At 39.9% G+C, this 27214-nt stretch overlaps 1 protein-coding gene across 1 annotated transcript in view; it reads left to right on the top strand.

Annotated features, from left to right (window-relative positions):
- LOC141141237 (uncharacterized) overlaps positions 1–27214 on the top strand; it is a 151629-nt gene that overhangs the window by 74092 nt on the left and 50323 nt on the right. Inside the window, exons 2-6 of the mRNA XM_073628921.1 lie at positions 6331–6407; positions 20600–20630; positions 20683–20803; positions 22996–23356; positions 24908–24985. Of these exons, the coding sequence (XP_073485022.1) occupies positions 6331–6407; positions 20600–20630; positions 20683–20803; positions 22996–23356; positions 24908–24985 (668 nt within the window). The remainder of the gene's footprint in view (positions 1–6330; positions 6408–20599; positions 20631–20682; positions 20804–22995; positions 23357–24907; positions 24986–27214) is intronic.

Here is a 27214-nt window from a genome sequence, read left to right as displayed (position 1 = left end):
CCCTAAGAACACCATCCCTACAGTCAAGCACGCAAGTGGATACAATAAGCTTCGGGGCTGTTTCTCTGCTAAAGGTACAGGTTGACTTTGCTGCATTGAGGGGCCAATGGATGGGACCATGCAGTGTAAAATCTTAGATGAGTAACTTCTTCCCTCAGCCAGAACACTGAAGATAAGTCGTGGATGGGTCTTCCAGCATGCAATGACCAAACCATACCACCAAGGCAACAAAGGAGTGGCTCAAGAAGAAGCACATTAAGGTCATGGAGTGGCCTAGCCAGTCTCCAGACCTTAATCCTATAGAAAATTTATGGGGGGAGCTGAAACTTCGAGTTGCCAAGTGACAACCAAGAAACCTTAAAGATTTAGAGAAGATCTGTAAAGAAGAGTGAACCAAAATCCTTCCTGAGATGTGTGTAAACCTGGTCACCAGCTACAAGAAACTTCTTACCTCTGTGCTTGCCAACAAGGGTTAATCCACCAAGTACTAAGTTATGTTTTGCTTGGGGATCAAATACTTATTTTACTCACTGTATTGCAACTCAATTTATAACATTTGTATAATGTGTTTTTTTCTGGATTTTTGCTTGATATTATATCTTTATTATTCAAACAACACCTATGATAAAAATTATAGACCCTTCATTTCTTTGTAAGTGGGCAAACTTACAAAATCTGCAGGGATCAAATAATTATTTTCCCCACTGTAGATCAACTTAATTGTAGACTATTTTTGCTGTACAGAAGTGCTTTGAAAAATTCAGCCTTTTACTCTAATTTAGTTGCTTGGTACTGTAATTTGGTTCAGTGGTGGGACTAATGAAGTCCAGTTTGCTTCTTTTTTCACATGGTGCAGTTCCCGAGTATGTGCTATGTGATATAAAGTCCTAGGTTTAATCTCTGCTGGGACATTCCACAATCAGTCAGTAATAAAGTTGGCTAGATAGAGGAACAAATATCTAGGACTTATTCATTTTTCTGATCCAGAATTTACCTAATTTGCACTTGAATCTATGTATATCAAGTATTTTTTTCTACTAAGGCATGATCTTTGTGAAACTCAGAAGTGTTTAATTTCAAAGGGATGTTTTTTGCAAAACACAATAAATTTGAATTTCAGTCAACATATGTATGGTCATAATATTAAAAGGACCAGTAACAAAGTGGAGCAAATTATTTTTTGAGAACATAAATTGCGTTTGCTAAACAGTGCTTGTTTTACGTGTTGTAATAAACTGTGCTCTCTGAATTCATTCCTTTCACTGATTATATGTTTACTTAGAGTCTAGCAGATTCCTGTAACCCACAGTATGGTATTTCAATAGGATATGTAAAAAATGTAAAGTGTATATACTTTTGCGTGAGACTCCTTTATCCTTAATATCAGCATATACACAATTATGATCATACACCATACGTCCCTTTAAGTGCAAAAAATAATATATATAACTATTCATTATATATTGATTGGTTAATTACCATTAACCCTTTGAATATCACAAACGATAAAACACCTGTAAAATAATCATTCAAAATTAAATTTAAAAAATACAGACAGTCCCCGGGTTGCAAACAAGGTTCTGTAAGTTTGTTCTTAAGTTTAATTTGTATATACAGTGGGGAACATAATTATTTGATCCCCCGCAGATTTTGTAAGTTTGCCCACTTACAAAGAAATGAAGGGTCTATAATTTGTATATTAGGTGTATTTTAAATGATAAAGAAAGAATATCAACCAAAAATTCAGAAAAAAAACACATTAAACAAATTGTATAAATTAAGTTTCAGTTCAGTGAGTAAAATAAGTATTTGATCCCCAAGCAAAACACGACTTAGTACTTGGTGGAGAAACCCTTGTTGGCAAACACATAGGTAAGACATTTCTTGCAGTTGGTGATCAGGTTTTCACACTTCTCAGGAGGGATTTTGGTCCACTCTTCTTTACAGATCTTCTCTAAATCCTTAAGGTTTCTTGGCAACTCGAAGTTTCAGCTCCCTCCATAAATTTTTTTGTAGGAGTAAGGTCTGGAGACGGACTAGGCCACTTCGTGACCTTAATGTGCTTCTTCTTAAATCACTCCTTGGCCTTGGCGGTATGTTTTGGGTCATTGTCATGCTGGAAGACCCATCCACGACCCATCTTCAGTGTTCTGGCTGAGGGAAGAAGGTTCTCATCCATGATTTTACATGGCCCGTCCATTGGCCCCTCAATGCAGCAAAGTTGGCTTATACCTTTAACAGAGAAACAGTCCCAAAGCATCATGTTTCCACCTCTGTGCTTGACTGTAGGGATGGTGTTCTTAGGGTCATAGTCAGCATTTTTCTTCCTCCAAAGAAAAATTAATGTTTTAACCACAATGTACAATAGGGCTTCATTATGATTTGATGGCCAAATGCTGTTTACAACAACCAAGTAGAAATTTGTGGCATTAATCCACTAACAGGCTATGGAGATTCTGGCTAAACAGGATCTAGATAACTCCCTGCTCTATCATAAGTTGTTTAAATTGACTTAAAATACTTTGCTTGTGTCTGGAACTGACTGCTCATACTGATGGTCTTTATAATTAACACATCTTTCCCACATAAGACTAACCCCCACAGACCACCAAATATCTTGTTCACTGTTTATCACACAAGTCACCACTTTTGCTTAATTCACAGAAGTACACTAAATAGTTTGGTGGAAAATTAGCAATGCTCTTCTCTTCACGCGCTTCACAGCATACAGTATGATGTCTGCTTCTTCAGGTGATGCAGTGAATGCATTTGGAAATCACAGATAATTTATAACAATCAATTATAACAAATGAGTTATTCGATGTGAAAACACCCGTGGAGCATGGTGGTTTTGGTGCTCTGTGAGGTGCTGCTATTGATGTGTAATGATGGTTGTAGCTATCCTGCTTTTTGGAGGATGGAATATTTGTCAAGAGGTGCATTTTATATATTGTCTTTTTCTTCCTATAGATTAGTCAACTCCACTGTCAGATTTGTGGGGGTTTGAAGTGTGCTATCAGTCAGCCCCAAGCTTGGTGATTTTTGGTAGGTTTTTGTACATTGGAAATATCTAAAATAGACTGGGGTATTGGATTAAATAGTTTTTTAATGATTTAAAGGATGGAAAGTGCTAAAGACAGGGCACAGATGCTGACTGTCACAAGGTTTTAGATATACACTGAGCAGCTGCAGTTTAACTATTAGATCACAGAAATACTTGCATAATAGCCTGTTGTGGCCTGGGATTAGCAGCATGGACAAGACATGTGGCTGAGCCTTTCTCTCTCTCTCTACTTCCTCCTTCTGGGGTTTCAAAGCCAACAACACAGAGACAGGAAGTGCAAGAGCAGCCGATCCCTACACTTTGTTTAGTCTTCATGTGTAGAGAAAAGGCCCAGCAATGCCTGCAAACCAGTTTCCTTTTTCCACTCATACAATTGTGTTTTTTTTATCCTCTTTATGTACGTTTTCCACAGTTCATTTAAAGATATTATTGGTATTTGCTGTTCAAGCAGCCAGAGCCCTGGCAGCCCTTGCTCAGTTGCAAATTAGGCCTGTCAGTGGAGACGTCCTTGTGGCTTTGACTTTTAGAGAGTGATTCAAGTTTCCTGTCTTGCAACATGTAGCTATGTGAAAAAATCTCCTTTTATTGTGAGACAATCTCCATCTTTTTTATCGGGTGTCATAAGACATCTGAATAGAAGATGTACTATTGAACAAAACATACGTCAGGCAAGGCAAGGAATAGCGGTGACGTCTTAGCACTTGTGGAGAGTGTTTGACTGATGTTTTTTTCCGATATGCCTGTGTAATTAATCTTTGCTGTAGATCTGCTATTAACCACTTCCCTAACGCTGTATTGTTATATGATGCCCGCAGGAACCCTTCGTCCCTCCGGGCAGGCGTCATATGACGTCCTGGAATTCCCTGCATTGTGGAGAGCGCGTGCACACCGCCGGGGGGCCCGATGCTCGTGCCCGGCGGCCTCGATGTCCACCGGGCACCCGCAATTGCCCGGTAACAGCAGGATCGTGGATCTGTGTGTGTAAACACACAGATCCACGTCCTGTCAGGTGAGAGGAGACCAATCCGTGTGTTCCCATTACAGAGGAACACTGATCAGTCTCCTCCCCTTGTGAGTCCCCTCCCCCTACATTTAGAATCACCTCCCTAGGACACACAGTTAACCCTTTGATTGGCCCCTAGTGTTAACCCCTTCCCTGCCAGTCACATTTATACAGTAATCAATGCATTTTATGGCACTGATCCCTGTATAAATGTCACTGGTCCAAAAATAGTGTCAAAAGTGTTCGATATGTCTGCCGCAATATCGCAGTCATGATAAAAATCACAGATCGCCGCCATTACTAGTAAAAAAAAAAAAAGAAAATAATAAAAATGCCATAATTCTATCCCCTATTTTGTAGACGCTATAAATTTTACACAATCCAATCAATATACGCTTATTGCGATTTTTTTTTTACCAAAAATATGTATAAGAATACTTATCATCCTAAACTGAGGAAAAAATAGTTTTAAAAAAAAAAATTAGGATATTTATTTAAAATATGTTTTTTTTCAAAATTGTCGCTCTTTTTTTGTTTATAGCGCAAAAAATAAAAACTGCAGAGGTGATCAAATACCACCAAAAGAAAGCTCTATTTGCGGGGAAAAAAATTATCAAAATTAATTTGGGTACAACGTCGCATGACTGCACAATTCTCATTCAAAGTGTGACAGCGCTGAAAGCTGAAAATTGGCCTGGGCAGGAAGGGGGTGAAAATGCCCGGTATGGAAGTGGTTAAACTCTTGTGCTTTTAACTCAACGCTGCGCAATGAGTTTGTTTCCTCTTCTTTCTGGTATACTGCATGATCGGGCCTGAGGCTCCTATGAGACCGTTATATGCATTACTGGCATCCCCTAACGGGCTGAACAGTAAAGCTAGCTTATATTTGAAGTGAGTGGTGATTACTCACTAACGCGTGTACAGGCCTCGAAAGGTCTTAATATCTGGTAAGAAGACATTTTTGTTTTATCTATCCCTTGGGGAGCATGAGGTGTTACTCCTGTCGTTAATTGGAAGGACACCATCCTCTTTTCACTCTAACATTTATATCATGTCTTTTGGATTATGTGATGGACTTTAATGGTTTATGTGTATATCCTCTGATATTATTATACTGGGGTAAGATTTTATCACTATATTACAATTTTGACAGCGCAACATTTTCTTTATTTATTTGTTTATATGGTGTGTACATATTTGTGAGTGCTGCTGTTGTGTGATATAATCAACTTAATAGCTCACTAAGTGCAATTTTCCCATTTATAACAGGATATTGTTGAGAAGTGGATGCAAGCTGCCAAGGAGTCTTCATAACATAATCATAAATCTCAGTGTCTGAATTTGCTAAAGCAATGAAACATTGTGCCTTCTCAAAACGTACAGGACAAATTCCATCCAGTGCTCCATATCTGCATAATATCGTTTTCTTTTTATGCCTTCTTAAAGCCCATCCATAATCAAAATGTAAAATCATATATTAATTTCCACATTGTATTTCAATTATTTCTGGCCTACTCCTTTTACTCTGAATGATGTTGAAGTTTGTAAATTTCCTTTGTGAAGATCCCCACACATTTACTTCCTTGAATTCTGTGACATGTATTCACTATACCATGTGAGTAGGAACTTCTGTGTCACACATTTCACAGAACCTGACTTCTGAACTATAGAGATTTTAGGAGGAGGAGTTTCAGGAGGTAGAGTCAGTACAGGAATAACTGTTTGTAAGCAGCAATGTACCATGGGCTATATAGTCCTTAGTAATTGAAAGTAATCAGCAGAGAAGAAGCTGCAGGGAATCCAGGAAGTTGTGGAAAGAGATGGCCAGCAGTCAGCACTCACAACATAAAAGGAGATTTTTCAAGTAAGTTTATATTGGGTTGTCAAAAATAACTACTTATTGTATTGTTATTACAATGCTGATATTATAAAAAGAAAGTGTGTACCATGACCCTAGATTTCTTTTAACTTTGTATGGTACATTTCTGTTGGTACACAAAATATAGATTACACTTTGCAGATAATGAATTAAGAGGCTATACAGACCATAGAATTGTCTAGAGGTAAGAATTGTAAGAATAGCAGCTACCCAACCATGAAGTGCATAAGGGAATACAAAATGCCAGGACTAATGTAGTGAATAAATCTTCAAGAAACTGATATATTTGCTATTACTGTATTGATATCAACAATACACTTTACAGTGTTTATGTTTATGTACAGAAGCAGCTAATAAAATAACTGAAATGTTGTACTTTTTTAGGAGAATTTGAAGTTCAAGCAATGAACTCACAAAGTGCTCCACCTACTACTTCAGAGCAGAGCCCCCAGGCACGAGAGGTACAGTGTTACTTTTGAGGTGTGAACTTGGGCTAATGTCTGAGTGGAGGTATTCCCTTACTCACCCTGCCCAGTCTCTCTCTTCCTTCTGCTAAGTATACCTGCAGGACCTCCTTAAAACCTATATAGATTGAGACTTCAACAAAGTATGAAAAGTAAGTTCAAATATTCTGTTGGGCAAATTTCTCTGACTAATATGCTTTACTAGAAAGTGATATCTTTTCTTATTTGATATTATTGCATAGTAAGTTTAGTATCTAAATAGTCTTGCAGCAGTACCTAACTTTTATTTTAGCTACTTATATGCAGGTTACTGTATTAGATTACTTTGTACATCATACATAATATACCATAATGTTCTCCTTATATAATTAATTTTGGTAGTCCTACTTCTTTAATTTACATGTATTTTAAAATGTTTATTTGTGGTAAAATTTGTATTTTTTCTTGACATTCTTTATGAATTTTAAAAATGTTCTTAATTTTTTTCTACAACTTGCCAATCAGATAATAAGCAATTACATCATGTTCTAAGGTTTATGATCAGTAATGCTTAAAATTGTATTTAGAAATAGTACATTGTTTCTGAGAATGTTATAACCGCCGTTTTCTCCGTTACTCACTTTGTTACAAAAAAAAGGTATTGTATGATGCTATGTGCAATAGCATTTGTATTCTCTGTTTACTTTTGGAAAATTTCTTAATAAACACTACTGGAAAAGAAATACTACATCGTATACCTGACCAATATTCTCCTTTCTCAGTGAGCTATGCGGCATTAAATACATTTCTGAAAATAAAATATTGAGTTTGTTAAACCGCCAAAAAAAATGATAACTTATTGACACTAGATTATTTTGTCATATATGGTGATTAGTTAAAAATATCTACTTTCATCAGGAACCTTTACGTAATAGTCTCTTCTTTTCGTGCATACATACAGAATTTCACAGCAGTGTGTTAGGGGGTGAAGTCCAATATTTACAATGGCATTTGGAAAGAACAGACATCTATAATAACCCTTTGTGTATGCCCTATGTGCTAATAGTTAACTATAAATTAGGTTAATTTAAACAAATTGGCATTTAAGTTCCACAATGACCTTTCCAAAACAAAGTTTGATGTCTTACACAGTGTTCTAGCATTATAAAGCTGCTTTACTCTGAAAGCTAATTATTTTATGTTAGATCAACTAGAAAAATAAAACTACATTTGGCTAGTTATGATTGCAATTAATAATGTTTTACTAGGATGTTATTGATGTTCAATCCATGTCTCTAAAAGCTCTGTGTATAAGGTAATTTACCAAAATATGCAAGTGTTTTTCCTCTGCTAGGATAAGTTTATTTCAGTGCTGTTACAGCTGTCCAATTTTTTAGGGCTGATGCACTGAAGAATCAGGTAATACTTATAAGAACCTGCCAGGATAGACAAATACAGTATGTAGCTGGTTTTATGAATATACAGTGGGGACGGAAAGTATTCAGACCCCCTTAAATTTTTCACTCTTTGTTATATTGCAGCCTTTTGCTAAAATCATTTAAGTTAATTTTTTTCCTCATTAATGTACACACAGCACCCCATAATGACAGAAAAACACAGAATTGATGACATTTTTGCAGATTTATTAAAAAAGAAAAACTGAAATATCACAAGGTCCTAAGTATTCAGACCCTTTGCTCAGTATTTAGTAGAAGCACCCATTTGATCTAATACAGCCATGAGTCTTTTTGGGAAAGATGCAACACGTTTGTCACACCTGGATTTGGGGATCCTCTGCCATTCCTCCTTGCAGATCCTCTCCAGTTCTGTCAGGTTGGATGGTAAACGTTGGTGGACAGCCATTTTTAGGTCTCTCCAGAGATGCTCAATTGGGTTTAAGTCAGGGCTCTGGCTGGGCCATTCAAGAACAGTCACGGAGTTGTTGTGAAGCCACTCCTTCGTTATTTTAGCTGTGTGCTTAGGGTCATTGTCTTGTTGGAAGGTAAACCTTTGGCCCAGTCTGAGGTCCTGAGCACTCTGGAAAAGGTTTTCATCCAGGATATCCCTGTACTTGGCCGCATTCATCTTTCCCTTGATTGCAACTAGTCGTCCTGTCCCTGCAGCTAAAAAACACCCCCACAGCATTATGCTGCCACCATTATGCTTCACTGTTGGGACTGTATTGGACAGGGTTTTTTAGCAAACTCCATGCGGGCTTTCATGTGTCTTGCGCTGAGGAGAGGTTTCCGTCGGGTCATTCTGCCATAAAGCCCCGACTGGTGGAGGGCTGCAGTGATGGTTGACTTTCTACAACTTTCTCCCATCTCCATGACTGCATCTCTGGAGCTCAGCCACAGTGATCTTTGGGTTCTTCTTTACCTCCCTCACCAAGGCTCTTTTCCCCCGATAGCTCAGTTTGGCCGGACGGCCAGCTCTAGGAAGGGTTCTAGTCATCCCAAACGTCTTCCATTGGAGGCCACTGTGCTCTTAGGAACCTTAAGTGCAGCAGAATTTTTTTTGTAACCTTGACCAGATCTGTGCCTTGCCACAACTCTGTCTCTGAGCTCTTCAGGCAGTTCATTTGACCTCATGATTCTCATTTGCTCTGTCATGCACTGTAAAGTCTTATATAGACAGGTGTGTGGCTTTCCTAATCAAGTACAATCAGTATAATCAAACACAGCTGGACTCAAATGAAGGTGTAGAACCTTCTCAAGGATGATTAGAAGAAATGGACAGCACCTGAGTTAAATATATGAGTGTCACAGCAAAGGGTCTGAATACTTGGGACCATGTGATATTTCAGCTTTTCTTTTTCTCAAAATCTGCAAAAATGTCAACAATTCTGTGTTTTTCTGTCAATGTGGGGTGCTGTGTGTACATTAATGAGGAAATTTTTTTTTTTTTATTTTAGCAAAAGGCTGCAATATAACAAAGAGTGAAAAATTTAAGGGGGTCTGAATACTTTCCGTCCCCACTGTATGTGTTCTGGGCTTTTCATACCTTTAACAAGGTAAGAGGATGCTTAACATAAGCATTTAATTTGGTTTAGTGACTTACAAATTATAACGAAGATTAAGGAGCATAAGCTATGCATATACTGGATATTACTTCTGGTGCCAATTGCCCTGTTAAGTTTACAAAAGTAAAAATGGAAGGAAGGATGAAATGTACATGTGGTACTTTTCATTGGGATAGTAGACAGGTAGTTTGTATGCCATAGGAAATTTTTTTCGCCACAATACTACATTTACAGGTATTAAATATGGGGTATAACAAAGGAGGCTCAAAGGGTAAAACTGTCTCTGAAATCAGGTGGCCAGGAATAACTGGTAAACCTCATCTGTTCCCTCCTATTCATTTTTGTGTTCTGTAATCTGTTGTTTGAGCCTCTTACAGGTTACTGGAAACAACTGGAAACAACAAAAAACAAAACAAAAATAAAAATAAAAAAATAAACAAGCTAGTAGGATTGTGAAAGGCAATGGGGAATATTTGTTAGTAGTTGTGAAGGCAAATGTGTAGACATGTGGAGGGTACTCTATACCCATCATCTGTCAGAGAAGCAATACAAACCAGGCAGCTAGTGCCTTTTTTTTTGTAGCTTTAACAGTGTGGCCACTTCCTTTTGCATGCTGGGGTGGGCAGCAGTGACACCTGCTTGGTGGGTTGTATGGGTGTCTCGGGTCCCACATGGCAGCCAGCTTCTCTGCCCCCCCCCCCTCGCTGCTGCCTCACATTAGCATGGCACAGTAAGCTCATGTACTAAAGCCCCTCCTCCTTCTCGGCTCTGCTGTTCTCCTATACAGAATACACAGACAGGAGGAGGGGGGAGGAGAATGGACATAGCTTTCCATATCCCACACTGATCGGAGGTCTATACTGATTACAGTATACATGAGACTTGTAGGGGAGGAGGCACAGGGAAGGGGGACAAGTTTGTAAAGATTTGGGGGCTAAGGGAGAGTATACAGTATCTGCTAGGGGGCACTTTGGGAGGGTATAGGACTGGGGGGGTCAGATTGTATGTCCTCCTTCTCTCCCCTCCCAAAGCACTCCCTAGCACATACAGTATTCTCTTACCCCCCCTACCCAATCACTGTACTCTTCTTTGCCCCATCTTCAAAGAGATGCTGGTTGCTACAGAGGGGGCAATCACGGTGTCTGGGATTATGGGGACCTCACTAGAGATTCAGAGCAATTTCCCCAGGTGCCTACACTAGTGTCCCTCCTGCCAGGTTAGTGGAGCCGAGTGCCAGAACTTTTTTTGGCACGGGGCTCCAGGGCCTTTTCACACTATGAGTCACAGGAATGCACTATACATTCCTGTGTGATTCACATGTCTTCTAGGCACTGAGCGATTTTCAGCCTTTTCATTTGAATGGTCTGAAATTGTGCTGGACTGCACCAAGAGTTGTGCATGCACTACAAAACGCACATCAACTGGATCATATGGTACGTCTGATCATACAATTTGGTGCAGGCAAACACACTGCATTTGCGACCTGCATTTGGGGAGTCATTAAGTTGATACCCACTGCAGATCACAACTGCAGTGCATTTTGAATGTGGTGTGAATGCGGATTTCCCCCACGGCGTTTAGGTGTGAACCAGCCCTTAGTCTGGATGTATGGCATTTTGTTCATATCTCAGGAAGGTCCTACCAAAATGGGAACAATTGGGAAGTATGGATTTGAACTAGAATGGGAGAGGATTTCTGCTTTTTTTGGGGGGGGGGGAGTTTGTACTGGGAAGGGGGATTTGGGGGAAAGAGGATTTGTGTTGGGAACGATGGTCTAGGAAGGAATTTGACTCAGGATGGGGGAGGAGGGTGCTGGAAGGGAGGACTGGGTGGAGAGGATCTGTACTAGAAGTGGGGAGAGGATTTTTGCTGAGAGGGGGATTGGGGGGTGGATTGGTCCTTCGGGGATTCGAAGAGACTTGTTTCAGGCGGCTCCCCATCACAAATATGGGCACAATATGAAGGAAGTCCCAGCGCGGACTAAGTAGGGGAAGGCTAGAATTATTATCAGCTTTTTAACCCCTTATGGGGAGGGTACAATGAACTCTTAAGCCTTAATCGAGTTTTGGAGCTTTGGCATGTGGAAGTAAATCTGTACATATCTTTGCAACAACTAATGCCCCATACACACGATAGGATTTTCCGATGGAAAATGTTCTATGGGAACTTGTTGTTGGAAATTCTGACCGTGTGTAGGCTCCATCGGACATTTTCCATCCGAATTTCACACAAAATTTGAGAGCTGGTTCTCAAACTTTCCAACAACAAAATCCGTTGTCGTAAATTCTGATCTTGTATACACAATTCCGACGCACAAAGTTCCATGCATGCTTGGAATCAAGCAGAAGAGCCGCACTGCCTATTGAACTTCATTTTTCTCGGCTCGTCGTACGTGTTGTACGTCACCTCGTTCTTGACGTTCGGAATTTCTGACCAACTTTGTGTGACACTGTCAGACTTTACTTACCAGTGAGTCCGCTTGGGCAGAGGGTGGTCTCCCGTACGTATCCTACTCGCGGCCCCTGGTAGAATGGACAGGAGGCACGGGAGTATGGAATGGTAAGAGAGCCTGGTGAGGGATCCAGGTGCTGGAGGGAAGAAGAACTTCAAGCAGCAGATCGTATACTGGAACACAGCAAAGATGCTGAGCAGGAGCAGAGCGGGTTTGTCAAGGCACAGGCAGTTCGGCAACAGGCAGGCAACACGGTACAGTAGGAGCAGGCACAAGCAAGGTCAAACAAGCCGAGGTCAGGTACAGGCAGAAATCAGCAGAATATCAATATCAGGGGCAAGCCAGGTTGTCAGGAGATCTTGGAAACACAGGAACGCAGGAACAGGCAAGGGAACTATGGAACCGGGAGCTGTTGATCAGGCAGCACCGGGCAGAGTGCAGAGCAGACCTAAATAGGCCGGTTGGCGCCAAACGCCGCACACGCGTGCCCCCGAACGCCAGTGCACACGCCAGGGCCCACAGGACCATGCACACCAGTGCGCACAGGAACGCGCACGCCAACGCGAACCGGCGCACACCAGCGTGCACCAGAGCGGCCAGCACCACGGCCAACAAGGTAACCTCTCTGACAGACCGTGTGTATGCAAGAAAAGTTCGGAAAATCCTATCGTGTGTATGGGGCATTAGTGTATCCAAGTGCATTATACCTTGTATTAATGGAGCTCTCCTTATGAAAACTGAACCAAAATAGTGAGGAAAGATCATTTGTTTATCTTTAACTGTATATTTCTTGCCATTGTCATGAGCCACCACCAAAATAAAACCCAAATTAAATTCCCCTACTTCTGATGTTCATAGGAACACATATGTGAATTGTTTGTTATTTGTACCCAAAGTAGGGCCAAGAAACAATAGTGGGCATTTTGCCATCAAGGGCTATCTGATTTTGAGATGACTGGAATTAGCTGCCACATGATCAGGGGTTCATTCTCTCAGTTCCTGATTATCACTTCGTAACTGGGAGCTGTTGGTGACAGTGCTGTCATAGTGAGAGGGGCATGCGATTGAGCATGCTTCCAATACAAAACAGTAATGCCTGTTTTTTGGCAAAACAAGACACACCTCTTGCTGCCATATAAACTGTATATGTACAGTCCATAGGAAGGGGTTGAAGTTCTTACTTGGTATACAGTTTAGGCATTGCAAACAAGATTCTACATTGTTCACTACCTGCTGATTGGAGAGCAGTGAGCTATTGGAATTTTAAACAAATCAGACAAATCAAATGTTTAACTAGCATATGGTGTTCACAGGATGGTATAGTAAACATGTAATACCTAGAACTTAAAGTGTTGCTAAACCCACAACAGTAAAATCAGTCTGTATATGCAGTAAAACATGCTTCTTTTACTCACTGTGGAACCTAAGGGGTTAATCCTCTGCATTGTGTAAAAAAGGCTGTTTGATCCTGTCTTCTCTGATCCTCTCCTCCTTTCACTGTCCCCTGATAATTTCCTGATAACACAGAGTCTATGCAGTCAGGCTGCACATGCTCAGTTTGATGTGTATTGCTAGAGAGGGATTTTTTCTTGGGAGGATGCATGCGATCAGCACAGGGCCAATCAGCACTGTCCATACAGAGGGTCAGGGGTCTTGCACTCTCATAGGATAGTCAGAAAACTCCTCCTACAAGCTTTAACCAATCCTTGGCTAGACACTGATAGAAGTCACAAAACCTTTCTAATTGCTGATGAGAAAAGGTATTTAGCAGTTTCAATTTACCAAAATAATTACATTTCTATGTTCTGTGTACTGTGAGAGACCAGATATAGTGAACGCAGGGTCCTGGGTTTAGCAACACTTTAAGTTATTCAAAAGCACTATGCATAAGAGACATTCACAAAATCATTTTAAACGTTTGTTTGACAGACAAAATGTTTTATTAAAAGATTTTATTTATATTTATTTTTATATATTTATTATATTTTCGTTACAAAGTTAGTCCAGCTGGGCTGTGAAACAAGCCTCTCCCAAAGCAATGCTGGGATCACATGGCTTAGTGCCGGTTCACACTAGACGCGGCACGACTTGCAGGTCGCCTCACCGAGGCGACCTGCACAAGACTGCCGAGGCGACTTGCAAGACGACTTCTGTATAGAAGTCTATGCAAGTCGCCCCCAAAGTAGTACAGGACCCTTTCTTCTAAGTCGGAGCGACTTGCGTCGCTCCGATTAGAACGGTTCCATTGTACAGAACGGTAGGCGACTTGTCAGGCGGCTAGGTCGCCTGACAAGTCGCCCCGTGTGAACCGTCTCTTAGTCATTTACACACAGATTGTGTGAGGATTACACTAGGATTCCATTCAAGCATGGAAGAAATTCTGGGCTTTCTTACCATTTTCAAACCATGTGCTATGGAGGCACCAGTGCAGGCATACTCCTAATCTGGGCTATGAACATCCATTAGCACACACAGCGTGGCTTGGTCACACCCCTCACTCCCTCCTTACAAGATTTTACTGACAGCAGCAGGGGAGAGTAGACCTGCAGAGGACTCAGGAGTGTGTTTGGGGCGGGAAAAGTTATTGGGGTGTTTTTTACAATAACCACTTCAGCCCCGGAGGATTTTACCCCCTTCCTGACAAGAGCACTTTTTGCGATTCGGCACTGCGTTGCTTTAACTGACAATTGCGCAGTTGTTTGACATTGTACCCAAACAAAATTGACATCCTTTTTTTCCCACAAATAGAGATTTCTTTTGGTGTTATTTGACCGCCTCTGCGGTTTTTATTTTTTGCGTTATAAACAAAAAAAGAGCGACAATTTTGAAAAAAACGCAATATATTTTACTTTTTGCTATAATAAATATCCCCCAAAAGTATATATAAAAAAAATTTTTTTCCTCAGTTTAGGCTGATATGTATTCTTCTACATATTTTTGGTAAAAAAAATTCTCAATAAGCGTATATTGATTGGTTTGCACAAAATTTATAGCGTCTTCAAAATAGGGGATAGTTTTATGGCATTTTTATTTTAAATTTTTTTTATTAGTAATGGCAGCGATCTGCGATTTTTATCGGGACTACGACATTATGGCAGACACATCGGACATTTTTGACACTATTTTGGGACCATTGTCATTCATACAGTGATCGATGCTATAAAAATGCATTGATTACTGTATAAATGACACTGGCAGTGACGGGGTTAACCACTAGGGGGCAGTGAAGGGGTTAAGTGTGTCCTAGGGAGTGATTCTAACTTTTAGGGGGCTGGGCTTTAACACACAGGACAGTGATCACTGCTCTCGATGACAGAGAGCTGTGCTCTCTGTCCTGTCACTAGGCAGAACGGGGAAATGCTTTGTTTACAAAAGCATCTCCCCCTTCTCCCTCTCCATGACACAATCGCGGGCACCTAGTGGACATCGAGTCCGCGGGACCCGCGGTCACGGAGAACGTGGCGGGCACGCGCCCGCGCCGCGAGTGTAAGCCTGCAACACCACTTCTTAAAGGGGACGTACCTGTATGCCCTTGTGCCTACCAGCGCCATTCTGCCGACGTACATCGGTGTGCGCTGGTCAGCAAGCGGTTAATGCATTAGGATGAAAAACACCTAGACTTTAGACCTAGACCTTTAGATCTAGATCTATACAGTATATAAATTAATTTTAAAATATCCAAATGAAAATTGTCCACAAACCATAGATTGTAAGCTCCACGAGCAAAGCCCTCCTATTCCTTTTGTATCAAACTGTGTTGTAATTGTACTGTCCCCCGTTATATTGTAAAGTGCTGTGCAAGCTGTTGGCACTATTTAAATCCGGTATAATAATGATAATTTCCTTTTAATTAGTGTATTTCTTAGCCTATTATCTGAAAAAAAAAGTTATCGTTAATGTAATAAAATGCGGTTCATGGATTACTAATTGATACGTTTTTATTAATGCTAACAGCATGATTTATTCTGTGCATTTGTCTTTTTAGATTTATGTAATTTGGAAAAGAGAAGATGAAATTCCCCAAACTCATTATTTTTTTCACATTACTGAGCATTATAAAATGCCAAGAATCCGCTGTCTCTGGTAAGCCTAGATAAAATCAAAAATTAATTTGTAACACACTGATCTTGTTATTAAATAATAACTCATAACAGTTTCAGAATTAAAAGCTAAATGCAAATAAACTTGAAGGGCAACTATGCATATAACAGTAATTATACACCAAATGCAGTGATGAATTATAATGGGGATGGTCTCAGAGATTACCTGCAAATCATGAAATGAAAGGGAAAGATTTGTTCATCCTTACTAGTAATATGGTAAGGGGTTCTTTACAGCTGACTGCAGTTAATGTAATACAGCTAATGTAGTTAACCCATTGCAAGCTTTACTAAATGAGGTAGTAATAGCAAATTCAATGAATGCACTTTATAAAGAACTTGACCATTTCCTCCCTGTTAATTATGCAAACATGCTCAGTTCACCACATCATGTCTACTTAGTACCCAGTAGGCTCCATCATAAAATGTTTTAAATGCTACCCACCAAAATGTGTTAATTCTGAATGGAATGCGTTAGGTTGTCCCAATCAGTTTATGTGGGTCAGCCTCCTGTCTTTGCTATTATCAAGAAATGCTAAGGAAGTCTTACTTACCATGCTATATTCTACATACTTTTACATTAATGGAGTAAGTAATGCAAAAACAAGATGACCTGATAATGAATGTGAAGTAGTAGTAGGTAGTGCTGGGAATGCAGCACAGAGATCTTGCTTATTGAAACCATAAAGCCTTGAGAATCTAATGAATGGTTTATGATGTTGGGATTTAGCCTTAACTGAATTATACCTTTTGGATGGATTTACCATTCGCTAGTTGATTTATACTAGCTATTCTTACTGTTTCAACAGAAAAAGGTTTGGGTTTGGGCCCACAGTTAGTAAGGCTAAATAAAGACACCGGTCTATTCAGTTCAACCTGTGTGTGTATATCAATAACATTTCCCATATCACTGTATTTTGCATTCACTAAGATGCTCATCTAAGAGTCTTTTTGAAATTATTGACACTCTCCACTGGCACCACCAACTGTGGAAGAGAGTTCTACATTCTTACTTATCTGAGACTAAAGAACCCCTTACACAGTTTAAGGTTAAAGCGCTTCTCTTCCAACCCCATTGAGTGGCTGCATAGTCTCTTAAACCCACAACAGTAAAATGAGTCTGTATATGCAGTAAAGCATGCTTGTTATACTCACTCTGGAACCAAAGGGGTAAATCCACCACATTGTTTAAAAAGGCTGTTTGCTTCTGTCTTCTCTAATCCTCCCCTTCTTTGACTGTCCCCAATCCATCTTCTGATAGTACAGAGCCTTGGGGGCACTCTGCACATGCTCAGTTTGCTTTTTATTGCTAGAGAGTTTTTTTTTTAGTTTTTTTTGGGAGGGTGGATGTTATCACCACAGGGCCAATCAGCACTGTCCAAAAAGAGGGCCAGGGGTCATGTAGCCTCATAGGACAGTCAATGTAGAATGAAAACTCCTCCTGCAAGCTCTAACCAGTGCTCGGCTGAACTCTGATAGAAGTCACAAGAATGCTATATACTGCTGATGAGAAAAGGTATTTAGCAGTTTTTATTTTTTCCAAAATAATTGCATTTCCATGTTCTATGTACTGTGGGAGACCAGATATAGTGAATGCAGAGTCCTGGGTTTAGTATCACTTTAACCACTTCAGCCCTAGAAGATTTTACCCCCTTCCTGACCAGAGCAATTTTTACAATTTGGCACTGCGTTGTTTTAACTGACAATTGCACAGTCATGCAATGCTGTACCCAAACGAAATGTGTGTCCTTTTTTCCCCACAAATAGAGCTTTCTTTTGGTGGTATTTGATCACCTCTGCGGTTTTTATTTTTTGCGCTATAAACCAAAAACAGAGACAATTTTGAAAACAAAAACAATATTTTTTACTTTTTGGTATAATAAATATCCCCCAAATAAAAAAAAACGAATTTCTTCATCAGTTTAGGCCAATATATATTCTTCTACATATTTTTGGTAAAAAAATCGCAATAAGTGTATATGCCATAAAAAGATTTATGGCATTTTTATTATTTTTTTTTTACTAGTAATGGCAGTGATCTACGATTTTTAACGGTACTGCGACATTGCGACGGACAGATTGGACACTTTTGAAACATTTTTGGGTCCATTGACATTTATACAGCGATCAGTGCTATAAATATGCACTGATTACTGTGTAAATGTCACTATTAGAGAAGGGGTTAACACTAGGGGGCAATCAAGGGGTTAAATGTGTGTTCCCTAGGTGTGTTATAACTGTATGGGGATAGGACTGACTGGGGGAGGAGACATATCGTTGTTCCTACTTGGTAGAAACAAACAATATGTCTCCTCTCCCCTGACAGAACAGAGATTTGTGTGTAAATGCACACAAATCCCGTGCTGGCGCTCGTGCACGCAATCGCACGTGGCTGGCGGTGATTGTGCCCCCCAACAGCCATGCGCATCGGGTCCCCTGCCATGCAGTGGCCCTCTGGCAGCTCCTAAAGGGGAGGACGTACTCGTACGGGGTTTCACCCAGTGGTGCCATTGTGCCACAGTATATACACGTGAGCCAGTCGGGAACCGGTTAAGCAACCTGAGACTGAATAGTTTTCTCCCTATGCTAGAATCACCATTGAGATATTTTGTATATTGCTATCATTTCTCCTCTTAAGTGTCTCTTCTCCAGGGAGAATAAGTTTAATGCTTGTAGTTGTTCCTCACAACTGGTGTCCTCCAGTCCCCTTGCCATCTTATTAGCTTTGTTGCCGATCGCTGGACTCTCTCCAGCTCCAGCACATCTTTCCTGAGTACTGATGACCAGAACTTGATGGCAAACTCCAGTTTTTTTTTTTAACTAACCTATCAGCCAACAAAAATAGTTGTTTTCATGTTTCAAGTCTTTTAAATAAGTATGTTGAATATCTGTCTTGGTGTAGTAAAGGATAAATTCAATGTATTGCATATCACAAAAAACAAAATAATAAGTCAGTATTTGTTTGCATCAAAGAACTTTGCATCCTGATGCTGCAGGTGTTTAAAACACAATTTAAGGTATCTAGGACAACTTTGTATGTGTATTCAACTTCTTACAAATGTGTAACTGCTTTTGTAACCTGAAGTAAAGGCAGGACAGGTTTTCTGCACATCCAATATAGGCCATGGCATGGGATGGCAAGACTGCTTGGGGAGGCATACAAACCCCCATACATCATGTTGCTGACTGTATCAGTACATCTGGAACCCAAAAGCTAAAGGAATAGAAGAACAGTTTGCCCTACTCTTCTAGTTGTTGGTTCCAAGTTTACTTACTACTTACACAGAGCAAGAAAACTTAGTGTGCCTTGTACATCTAAAACATATGACCTTTTTAGTATTACACTATGTGGTAAATTTACTAAAACTGGAGAGTGTAAAATCTGGTGCAGCTGTGCATGGAAGCCAATCAGCTTCTAACTTCAGCTTGTTAAATTAACCACTTTGCACCCGCGCTATAGGCGAAAGACAACTACAGTACAGGCTTAAAATGCCGGAAGGGTGTACATGTATGTGCTTTGTTCTCGCGCATGGCACGCTCTGTGATCACAGAGCCCTTGGGACTCGGCTGATCAATGTGCAGAGTAAAGGACCAATCACAGTGGGCCTTTTACCACGTGATCAGCTGTCAGCCAATGACAGCTGATCATGGAGGTAAACAGAAGCCGGTTTCCATCTTTTTGTTTTCTTCACTCTGTCGGCAAGAAGAAAAGAAGAAAGCTGTTAACCGGCTTCTGTTAGAGGAACATCGGTCCTCTTAGTGATCACCAGTGCTGCCAATCAGTGCCCTCTAGTGCCACTAATCAGTGCCCGCCAGTGCCACCTATCAGTGCCCATCAGTACTGCTAATCAGTGCACATCAGTGCCACCTATCAATGCCCACCAGTGCCACCTATCAGTGCCCATCAGTGCCGCCTATCAGTGCCACCTCTCCATGCCACGTATCAGTGGCATCAATCAGTGCCACCTATCACTACAGTCTCATAAGTGCCTCCTGATCAGTACCCACCAGTGCCGCCTCATCAATGCTCATCAGTGCCACCTATCAGTGCCCATCAGTGCCACCTATCAGTGCCCAACAGTGCCACCTCATCAGTGCCCATTAGTGCAGCCTATCAGTGCCCATCAGTGCCATCTCATCAGTGCCCATCAGCGAAGGAGAAAATTTTTATAACAAAATCTGAAAAACATTTTTATTTTTCAAACATTTTCGGTCTTTTTTTTTTGTTTAGCAAAAAGTAAAAACCCAGTGATGATTAAATATCACCAAAAGAAGGCTCTATTTATGTGAATAAAATTTTTTATTTGGGAACAGTATTGCATGACTACACAATTGTCATTCACAGTGGAAGAGCTCTGAGAGCTAAAAATTGGCCTGGGAAGGGGGTATAAGTGCCCAGTAAGCAAGTGGCTAAGCTTCGACAAAAAACCTTGAAGCTGATTCTAAGCTGCACCAGATTTTGCACTCTTCAGTTTTAGTAAATCAACCCCTAAGACTAGCTAGCTGACTGGTATAGTTGGAAGTGTGTGTGATGGAAGTGTCTACTGATTAGACTGATGTATGACCAAGGTACATGTTGTCTTACTATGCTTATATGTTTGATATAAGATAGTAAATATGCATTAATCTCTTGTAGAACAAGCTTGTCAAAGATATTCAGTGTCAGTGTAAATGTTTATTATTGCATTTTTTTTAAGCTTTGGTTTTAATTTCTTATAGTGTATGACCTCTTTGAAGAACTTAGGCTTTCCACAGTTACAGAAATAACAACAGTGAATGGGTCTAATCCAACGTTATCTGCTGTCCGCATAAATACACCAGTTTCCCTGAAGAAAGATGGGTATGATAAATTAGATGTTTTTGCAAGTTACCAAAAGTATTTATATCATAAGCATCTGTGTTTGTCTGGTGTGTGCAAAATGCACTCATCTGTTTTGTGATGATAATAAAATTCAAGAACAGATGATTTTAGAATAAAATTGGCATAAATTGGTTGATTTCTAAGGAAAAATAGGCTGTTCACTTTGCAACGGAATTTTTCTCTAGCTTAGTGAATGAGGTGAAACTCTGCTGACTTCCATCATCCGAACATATGCAAGCAGTTTTTTTTTTCTTGCACGTGGTTGGGTATTTTTTTTTTTTTTTACACTCAAGAGGGGTATTCTTTGCAATTGGGAATTTTTACCACATTCACTAAACTAAGGTACAATTCCCTTAAATACTGAACAGATTATTTGCCTTTAGTAAATCAACCCTGTTGGCTCTTCATGCAAGTGTCAACTGCCATTTTGTCATTATTTTTTGCAGTGAGAGTCAATAAGAGCTGAAAATAACAATTACAGAAAAGCTTTAAATGAGAATTTAATACATTCTTACAAAATTATTATAATGGTTAGTGCTCTGTCATAATGTACAAAGTATGGTCAAAGTTGGGATGACAGGGGATAAAAAAGCTTTATTTACATTTGGAAATACAGTGTAAATTTAAAATAGCTAAAACCATTATACCATTAAAATAGGTTCAAACCATAGTATTGTATGTTAGCTTAATATTTTTTCTGCAAATCTATTCCTGTTCCATATTCCCACTGACACAAGGTTGTCTTTTTGCATCTGATTTAGATAAACAAGCTTATGCAGGGTTTTTATGCAGTCTACTTGTGCTGCTGTGTATTAGATAAATCTGTTTATTTACAAAGTTACTAATGGAACTCTTACCTGTGTCACACTAGTGATTTGTAGCAGTTTCAGAATTGTCTTGTTATTGTTACTACAAAATTCAACCAAAAAAAGGTCTATGTTGTAGACATTTCAAGGGCTTTGTTGCTCAGGCACTGAGCGATTTACCTTTTGCAGCTTTTGGATTTCAAGATATAATCACAAGCATTTGCATCGATTTATGCAATCCAATATAGGTGTTGATGATCATGGCTTACCAGCAATCTGTAGCTGTATAGAAAAGCATCTTTGCCAGCTACAACTCTCTAGATAGCTACAAGGTGCCAGAGGCAATAAGCAGAGATTTCCCAGCTGCTACAAACCTTTGCTACAAGGTTGCTAGTGTGATATGGGCCTTACAGTCAAGTGAGCAACAAAACATAAAAATGAAATGATCATAACGAAAACTGCTTTATGCTCGGTTTACGCTGATGCGACATAGGATCCAACTTGTGAGACCCCAAGTTGGATTACATGTGGAATTCAGTGCTTCCCTATAAGAGCTGTTTTAACTGATACTACACAAGTCTGTCTGACTTTAGAAAAGGTTCCCGCACTACTTTGGTCTGACTTTGATATGACTTCAATGCCACAGAGTGTAAAAAGTCACATCTAAGTTGTATCAATGTCAGATTCAAAAGTTGCACTGAAAGTCGCACGACTTTGGAGTCAGGCTAGTGTGAACCGAGCCCTAATCCAAATAGTTTGAAATTGTTTTCACTTTTTATTTACAGGGATAGTAAAATAACAATAAAAGGTATACATCATATATACACAAAAACCGAAAATAAAAACCTAATTCCTCTCTACCTTCTCACTAGATTAACCAGAGCAAAGTTTATTGTATCAAATATATGAAAAACACACATTAAAATGGTACCACATCAGACAGGAATCACTCCTACTAATAAAAAGCACAAATATCCACCTCAATTATCATGTGCATCTATGACCATTTTCTCCCCCTGACCCTTTATTGCAAGTGTAAGGGGACAGCAGTATCTAACGGTCCTCAAAAGGTTAATGTCCAAAGGAATGCTCTAGAAGAAAAAAAAACTCCTTGGTCATAGATACACAGGGAAGCAACGTTTTAAATTTTTGATACAAGAGGTGGTAGAGCAGAATTAGGTTTTTGGTTCAGTTTTTGTGCCATATTTTTTTACCAATAGCTCCCATCTCTTCTATATCAATCTATTTACAAAAGGAATATATTGCAGAATTATGAAGGGTAGCATCTTGAGGGTCTGTGCTCTCTAGTGTGTGCTATACATGATATATAACTATATCTCAAAATTTAATTTTATTATCTTGTAGTGCTTTTCCTCCAAATGGTTTGCCTGCCGATTATTCTATTATCGCCACTTTTAAAATTGTAAAGGCTGTGCCTCAGAGCATCTGGAACATATGGAAGATTATTGATGGGAATAAAAACCAAGAAATTGGACTTAGTTTTAACAACAATTCACAGACTGTAAACCTGTTCTACTCTACACCAGACAAGACTCTTCTTTTCCAGAAACATAGCAATCATGAACAGCTTTTTGATGGAAAATGGCACAAGTTAGCTGTAAGTGTAACAAATGGTAATGCCAAAGTGGGTCTGGACTGTACTGATGTCAGCGATGCCTCTGTAGTAGAAGAGAAACTTCCTCGAAAGAATAGGATCACTTCATTGGTAAGTACTTCAATATGGTCAGTAAAATATATTTTGTCAATCCTTTCTCTTACTCTAAAGACACAGGGTTTTATTTACTAAAGGCAAATAGGCAGTGCACTTTGCAAAGTGCAGTTGCACTCTGCAAGTGCAGCTGCTCCAGAGTTTAGTAAATGAGCAGAAGCTCTGACTTCCATCATCCAATCATTTGCAAGCAAAAATGCTGTTTTTTTAATTTTCCTTGCACGTGATTGGATATTCTTTGCAAAGTAAAGATTTACTTAATTTACTAAGCTTTGGAGCAACTGCACTTTGTAGAGTGCAACTGCACTTTGAAAAGTGCACAGTCTATTTGCCTTTAGTAAATCAACCCCACAGTGTCCCTATTGTGGAGAATGTCAATTTCCCTGAAAGAAAGTTGGGGATATCTCATCTCAAGGTATTCTCCTATCCAACCCCTCTTTTGATGTAAAGAGTTATTTTCTTCATTGCAATTGCTTTCTTATATGTTTGACGAAAATAATTATCTTGAGAACCTCCTCTCCTTCGTTATTGTCATACATTTATAATGAATATATGGGCTGTTTAGCATGACATTTAGAAGCACTAGGGATGATTTACTAAATGCAAATAGACTGTTCATTTTGCAAGGGGATTTTCACCAAAGTTAATGAATTAAGGGATGCAGTGACCAAAAATGCTGTTCTTTATTTTCTTTGCATGTGATTATGTATTTTTGGTCATAGTCAGGAAATTTGTATTGCAAAGTGATACTTCTCTCGCAAAGTGATATAAAACTACTGAAGCATACAACAATGAATTGTAAGTCTCCCTAAGTCCTTACTTGAAGCCAAATCAAATCAATGTCCCCCCTTTGCCTACATTCATGACCCAAAGGCATGAACTATTAACATTTTCTGCACACCTCTTAATGACTTTACACCTTGTTGCTACTTTCATAGGAAGCCTCACATATATTTGTTCTGCATTAGCAGTCTTTTTATGTTATGCTCTTTACTGCTCTGACCCTGTGATGTGCTTCTTTTTGTCCAGTATGCAATAACATCAGTTCATCTTCACACAGTTATTACTTTTTGTACCACCTGCCCCTACATTTTAGATTGTAAGCTCTCAAGAGCAGGGCTCTACCAACCCTTTTGTATTGAATTGTACTGTAACTGTAATGTCTTTCATTTGTATTGTAACTGCACAAAGTCCTGTATAGATGGGATGACTAGGGGCCATCTGGCGCATTCCACATTTCAGCAGTGCTCTGTGGATCGTAGCTTGAGAAACACTGTCTATATTAAAATCGTCAGACCAAAATGTCTTCAGTAGAGGATAAGTACAATGAAAATGTCACCTTTAACATGAAAAACTTGTATTTAATCTTTTAAGTACTCATGTAATGATATTTACTAGAATGAATATGCACTATTAGTTTGTGGCATGCAACACAACCATGTACATCTTTCCTTTATCCATCAAGCTTGTTGAACCACTCCGACGTATGAAATCTATTCATGGACATAATTATATAAATTAATTTATTTTATATTGTTTCCATTGGAGGTTGACATCCAGAAGCTTGAAATACACCATGATCCAGGAAAGGCATTGTTGGAGCAATGTTGTGAGCTTAATGAGCAAGTAAGTGTGCAGGCCGGTTTACTTGATCTGCCATATGGTCATTGACACCTGAAAACATCATACTCCACTCTGAATATAGTCACCTGGTCCCTTTCTGTATTAAAGAATCAACACTGGGATGGATATAGCTTTAGTTAAAAAGGCAAGCAATCAATTCCAGTGCTATGAGGTCTTCCATGGTGGAAAGCAGCAAGGACAGTGGTAATTCCAAAACTGGGCGGGTGCAGCCCTCCTCAGACAGGGCGATCCGATTGATACTACAAAAACAAACAAAATGGAAGGCACATGCACCTAGTGCATTACCGAAAAACATTTATTCAACAATCAAATCTATAAAAATGGGTACTCACAAAGTGGCAACTATCAATGAGCCATAGAACCACACAATGCTGAGCAGTGCAGACACACATATGCCGTTTCACATCAAGGGTTATACCGGCATATGTGTGTCTGCACTGGACAGCATTGTGTGGTTCTATGGCTCCATGATAGTTGCCATTTTGTGAGTACCCATTTTTATAGATTTTATTATTGAACAAATGTTTTTCGGTAATGTACTAGGTGCTTGCTCCTTCCATGTTGCTTGTTTTTATAGCTTTAGTTAAACCATGTCTTTACTAGGGAGCAAATTTCACTACATACATTCACAGAGCTAAATATAATTTGCTTTCGGGTGTACAGTGAGAATTCTGATGGCTTCTTTTTTTTCTAAATATCAGTACTGACATTGCATAGCTACTGGTTACAGGTTAAGAGAGGTACCATTTTAAAATAGTTGACAGCGATCACTAAAAAAAAAAAAAAAAACATCATTTAAACCATCTGTTTTTTTTTTTCCATTAAAGAGTTTTCTTGCTATTTTAACTTTTCTTAAAACTGACAGCGGTCCTATGCCTTACATATCTCTTACGGATTCTACACAGGGCTTACAGTATAATAGAAATTATAATGTCTATGTTTGTGTATTTTCATAAAATGAAGGTGCCAATCACTGAACTTCATCAGCAGCTGGAAGAATACTTCCATTGCTCTGAGGAAAAAACCAAAAGGCTTTGTTAATGAAAATCTGGCTTTGCTACATGTTTAGCAGAGGATTACCATTCCTAGTTATCCCTTTCCAAATACATCCTAGACATTCATATTAGATCTCTTTAGGAGATAATCTGTGTTGACAAGAGAATAAATGCATTGGTTATACTAGGTGTTCTTATCAGATTATTTTCCATTTTTTCAAATGCCAAAATATACATTCAATTCTATGTAACATAATGAAAATACGTGTCTGAGAAATTGTTGCCTTCCTCCCATTTGTCGTCATTGCTCAGAGCTTGCTTTCAGTGCCGGGACAAGGTCATCCGGTGCCTAGGGCAAAGATGGAAAACTGCGCCCCCCCCCCCCCCCCGCTGTGAAAGCTACAACGCCTACAGATGATGGGATCTATACTGGGAATTTGTTATATACTAGTATTGGCGGCGATCAGTGACTTGGGTGTGGTTTACACTGGGGAACCTTGTCACGCCCCATTCAGTGCAATGAAACCGTTCTAATCGGACACAGCACATCAGGACACAGCACATCAGGGTACAGGACATCAGGGCACATCAGGACACAGGTCACAGTACATCAGGGTACAGAGCCGAGCACATCAAGGCACAAGGCACATCAGGGTACAGAGCCCAGCACATCAGGGCACAAGGCACATCAGGGTACAGCACACCAGGCCACATCAGGGTACAGGGCACAGCACATCAGGGTACAGCACATCAGGGTACAGAGCCCAGCACATCAAGGCACAGCACATCAGGGTACAGAGCCCAGCACATCAGGGCACAGCACATCAAGGTACAGCACATCAGGGCACAGCACATCAGGGCACAGCACATCAGGGCACATAACACATAAGGGCACGGGGCACATCAGGGCATGGAGCACATCAGGGCACCTAGTACATCAGGGCATGGGGCACATCAGGGCATATAGCACATCAGGGCACATCAGGGCACATGGCACATCAGGGCACAGAGCACATCAGGGCACGGAGCACATCAGGGCACATAGCACATCAGGGCACGGGGAACATCAGGGCATGGGGCATATAGCACATCAGGGCACATAGCACATCAGGGCACGGGGGACATCAGGGCACATTGCACATCAGGGCACATGGCACATCAGGGCACAGAGCACATCAGGGCATGGAGCACATCAGGGCACGGGACACATCAGGGC

Source organism: Aquarana catesbeiana, linkage group LG04, assembly GCF_042186555.1.
Source record: "Aquarana catesbeiana isolate 2022-GZ linkage group LG04, ASM4218655v1, whole genome shotgun sequence".
In the NCBI taxonomy this organism is placed as follows: Eukaryota; Metazoa; Chordata; class Amphibia; order Anura; family Ranidae; genus Aquarana; species Aquarana catesbeiana.
Note: the sequence above shows the minus strand (reverse complement) of the source record. Positions and strands in the feature narration are given on the sequence as shown.